The 5,000-nt window shown below is 35.8% G+C and overlaps 1 protein-coding gene across 5 annotated transcripts in view; it reads left to right on the top strand.

The window, feature by feature from the left end:
- Prim2 (DNA primase subunit 2) overlaps positions 1–3,827 on the top strand; it is a 7,951-nt gene extending 4,124 nt beyond the window's left edge. For all 5 annotated transcript variants that reach the window (XM_027374576.2, XM_027374575.2, XM_027374578.2 and 2 more), the window contains exons 5-6: positions 1–570; positions 2,097–3,827. The exon at positions 1–570 is cut by the window's left edge and continues 14 nt beyond it. In XM_027374576.2, coding sequence (XP_027230377.2) covers positions 1–570; positions 2,097–2,753 — 1,227 coding nt within the window. In that variant the 3' untranslated portion in view covers positions 2,754–3,827. The remainder of the gene's footprint in view (positions 571–2,096) is intronic.
- The last annotated feature ends 1,173 nt before the right edge of the window (positions 3,828–5,000 follow it).

The raw sequence follows: 5,000 nt of genomic DNA, 5'->3' as shown, positions 1-5,000 counted from the left end.
GTGCCCATTTTGGTGAAGAATCGCACAGTAGATATTATTAAGGGAGAAGCAGAGATTGAATGTAGGCAATTGGTGCATCTCCTAAGCTCTGTTTTTCAGGGAACTTTAGAATTTGGAATAAAACAACTCTCTCTCTATGGAGGTGATTTATTTGATGACAAAAGACTGGAGTCGGTAAAGAGGAGTCTTTATAGAATATACAGGAGAATACAGAGTAATGGCTTAACGCTTCAGAAATTTACTCTTACTCATAGAGACATTGAAACAGAGGCTCCTTTCTTTCCCCTTTGCATGCAACATCTACACAGCATTTTATCAAGAAACAATCGCTTGAGACACCATGAGAGATTCAAGTACAGCCTCTTTTTGAAAGATATAGGTTTGCCACTAAAAGAGAACATACGCTTCTGGGAAGATTTTTACTCAAAGCCTCACTGTACGTCTGCAAGTGGCTGCACTCATTCTTGGGCTGGAAACGACAGAAATCGCTACGTGTACAGCATCAAGCATTTCTATGGACTGGAAGGAGGAAGGAAGAATTATACATCGCATTCATGTGCTTCTCTCCAAGTGAGTCTACTATTTTTTTATTTTTGTTATTATTATTGTTGTTATTATTATTTTTTTTTTACATTGGTACTTTCATACAGTGTGATTGATTGTACTCTGTTATGAATTTCAGTTAACAGTCCAACCCTTCATATCTAGTTCTTTTTAGTATCTCTATTGATTACCTTGATAATAACAGTAGTTTATACATCATTCAATCACTGGTCTTTAGTTCAGAGATACACAGTACAGGTTGATAGGAAAACACAGTTTACTTTCCATCAGTTTAATTGATAATTAATGGGCACGAGTATTCTGCAATTACTTGGCGAGGAAGAAGAGGGTGTCAACTCTCCGCTCTCCTTTTATTTGAAGGAACTGCTAAGCAAGGCAGTTCCTCTAGCCTCATAGCAGCCTTTCAGATGATTATATCCCTTAATTTATTTCTATAGTTAGGCTTCACTATTATATAGGGACATGGATAAACAGTATTACCAAGCATCAATAACATAATAATAACTTCAAAATATATATATATATAGTGGACTCATAGACCACCAATCACAGCCTTTTAGGTAGACTCATGGACCAATTAATCATACTGTTGATATTCATACAGGGCTTTCAATACATTGATTCCCTGTAACACTACTATTACCATTATTACTATTACTACTATTATTATTATTTTCTGTTATCATTTATATGTTCGCCTTTTCTTGTATCTTTATATTCCTCTGCATTTCATATATATTTGTGTCTTATATTCGCCAATTTTGTGAGAGACAAGAACAGATAATAATCAGGAATGGGAGAAGATTGCCTGCATCCTGTTGTTGATGATTATGTATAAGCAGCTTTGCTGTGTTTTCTCAGAATTCTAAGAGTTTTACCTTGGAAGTTAGTGATGGAAAAGATATCTGTAAATATTTAACAAAATTTTTGAATAAGACTTTTGAACAAACCTTTTGCTTTAGCCAGAATTTCATATGTGATATAATTAAGGTATCCCAGTTCCTTATATCCAGATTCAACCCAACAGACTACAGTGCATAAGTATATATATATATATACTGTACACATTGGTAAACGTGCACAAACACACGCAACCCTCCCAAACACACAGTGTAATACCAGAAACTTCTCACCTATTTGTATCTAACTTTAATCATGTACAAAGATGTTCATTTGCATATATGTTTATAAATATTTGGATACATAAAGAACCAGCTTATAATATGTGCAAGCACTCTAAATTGTGCTGATTTTAGCCCCATGATGGTCATGGTAAGATCAGTTGTCCATGGATATAACTATTTTTAGCAAATTCAAATTCAGAAACATTCAAAACAAATGTATTAGAATACATGGCAACGATTATGATCTTACCAGTCCATGGAGAGGAGTGACTTGACCTCAGTGACTCTACACAATTAAAACCATTATGCAAGTACACAAGTTTTGTACCTGCCATCTATCCAGGGATTAAGTGAGCTTATCTCAGCCTGTTGGGATACAAATACAAACCATTTTTTCATTTCTTACAGGAATGTCATCCTCAGCCAACTGAGGTGAGAGGCTGTCCATTCACATCAACAAATGCAGAGGATGTTTCTACATTAATCAAGAAATTTGTCCCTCACAGCACAAATATTCTAGACAACGTAATGAAGGAGGTGGTATTAGGCAGAGCGAGTGCTGCCTGTCAGTTAGTATTTGCCTTCCAGGTGTTCATGCTCAGACAGAGCAGTCATAATTGGGAAACTGAAACTTCCAATAAGGTGACAAGTAAATATGTACCTGAAAAGGAGAACGATTGTAAGAGTTTAAATCTTGTTGAGCAAGGAAAAGAATTTCAGGATATTTCTATGCTTACAAATAAAGATAATGGAAAGTGGAAATCAAAACTAGAATTATCAGACTTTGGCAGTAAAGATTGCAGTAGACATGATGATACAAGGACTGTGAGGAGATCAGAAAACATCAAACATGACTGCAAGTGTAAAGAAGACTGCAGGTCTTGTCAAAGTTTTAGCACAGCCCCAAGAGCTAGGTCAGAACAGCCCAGAGAAAGCAGAGGTATTCCATCATGTGACATTGAAGATCTAGGTACTCTCCTGCCAGCCTGCAGTTTCACAAGACCCTCTCATTACTATTTGTCTATGAAGCAGGAACAAGGTTTAATACACAGTAATAATTTGTAGGAGAAGAGGTCCTTAATCTGATTCTGCTTTTTTGCTCATTTATTAACAGTTTATATAATACATTTACTTTTTATGGTGCATGTTGACACAGGTTTTATATGAACCAAAGACTGTTTAGACAGTATAGGGTTAGGCCTTTGTAGTTTTTAAAGATGAATATTTAAAGAAAAATGGAGAGAAAAGGTTAACTTTGTTCATATTTAACTTTTACTTAATTCAGAACTCCTCTTTTCCATCAGTTAAAGAGTTTTTTCTAGAATCTTGTTTGTGATAGCTTTAATGTGATATATTGCTGTGCCTTTTAGTGTCTGCCTTTTTAAGGTGGTGTACAAATACTTTGAAATGCCGTTAATGTAGACAGCACCTTACCATCTTTTCCTAAAACTAATGAAATGATGTGCCCATTACTGAAGAGCATTTATGTGTTAGGTGGAAATTGAATGATATGTGATGAGGATGAATATTGAGATTTGTGGGACTCCGTGCCTACTTTTAGAGTACAAAGCATGTATATATTATTTATAATATTACTCAGTAATATATATTGGTATATTCATAATTGCTGATATTGATACAGGTTTTACTATTTCTGTGCAGTATCATATTTTATAAAAAGTGATGTAATAAGGAGATCATTTCTCTTTTGGCGTCTGCTCGTCTAATATCTGTATGGTGGAACAACATTTAAGTTACCCCTGACACACCGATGGGGAGCCTCCAGGGAGAATTTTGCAAATCAAGGGATGACTCTTATAATCTTGCAATGCCATTGAATATTGTAACAAAATTTCTCCTTTATAATGTGTTATATTTATACCTACACTGATATTGACTTTGTATTATTTCAATGATATATAAGTAAGGTTGCTGACTTAAGAAAAATGTCTGCTATATTTTCTATAAATTGCTGACACTTGTATATGAAAGCTATGTATGTAATGTATACTGGAAGTTCGCAACGAAGTTCAGTTCACTCGGATGATGATGCATTGGTACAATCTTACAGTGGCACTGTCTTTCCTGAACTGTATTTAATTATAACAAGTACAAATGAATATATCAAGATGGAATTTGTGTCTGTGATTCCTTTCAAAACTACGAGCATTATTCAAAAATTAAAGTAAAATTACACAGACATACATTAATTCTCTCTCAGGAGAATAATATGACCTACAGAATCCATTGTCTAATAAGGGTGAGAGAATAGGCTTCCATGTCACTGACAGGGCTGGCCGCCTGTCCTGAGCAGCATTTCTGCCGTTCTCTAAACATTAGATGTAGGAAACGGATATAGATAATGTATTTGACGGATAAATTTGATTACAGTTACAGGGGCTAGGGTCAGTGACTGATGATTATATGATTCCCTGCGTTACTTTCTTTTTTATTGGACTGCATAAAACATATAACATACATTTTTAAGCCAGTGATGTAACATCATTCAACAACATAAAATGTACCCGCATCGCTTTATAGAAAATGTATTAGATGCATAACTTAAGAAAATGCGATATTAACCCTGTAAACTTGATTTATCTAAAAAAAAATATACGACTTTTCATAGTGAGTGTTGCAGGGCCGACGGTTTGAAGTCATTCTATGGGACGGTGGTTCTGCCTTTGGTGATGCTCAGCTGGAAGACCAGTTGAAGCGACATCGAATGAAATTTCCGCCGTGATGACGGTCGATCTACCACATCTTATCAGTTCATGTCAAGATGGTTTGAGGATTTTTTATGTTTGATTTATTTGAGCAAGGGAAAATATTTCAATATTGCTTTGAATACTTTTCATTTGCATCAAACCATCTCAAATCATAAAAAATAAACCATCGGTAGTCACGTCATCCGTCGGTCGGCTTTCAATTCCGTTTAGCAGACGGAATTCTTTAGAAATTGTATCAAACAAATTGTACGTTTTTAAGAGAAAAAGGGGAGGGTGTTTGGCCATTTGTGACATATATTTGAATAAGATCAATTTCTATATCTGCTGTATGCTAGATTGTCCCAGAAACTGCCAGTGCCTCACCTTAGCCTTCCAATGGTGCACCTCGACTCTTCCTTGCCCTTCTACCCTTGCCAGTAACGCCCCTTTGGCCTAAGGATGAATGTCTTGGTGTGACGAGATGAAGTGCAAACGAATTTAATGACCTAGGGATATGGCAGCTCAACCTTTTCCTGAATATGGAGTGTATTGGCACTCAGTTGTATTCCACCATTTCTTCGGTGCCCTGAGCGTGTATGTGTGT

The sequence above is a fragment of the Penaeus vannamei genome, chromosome 35 (genome assembly GCF_042767895.1).
Source record: "Penaeus vannamei isolate JL-2024 chromosome 35, ASM4276789v1, whole genome shotgun sequence".
NCBI lineage: Eukaryota > Metazoa > Arthropoda > Malacostraca > Decapoda > Penaeidae > Penaeus > Penaeus vannamei.
The sequence above is the reverse complement of the archived record's forward strand: the minus strand, read 5'-3'. Positions and strand labels throughout refer to the sequence as shown.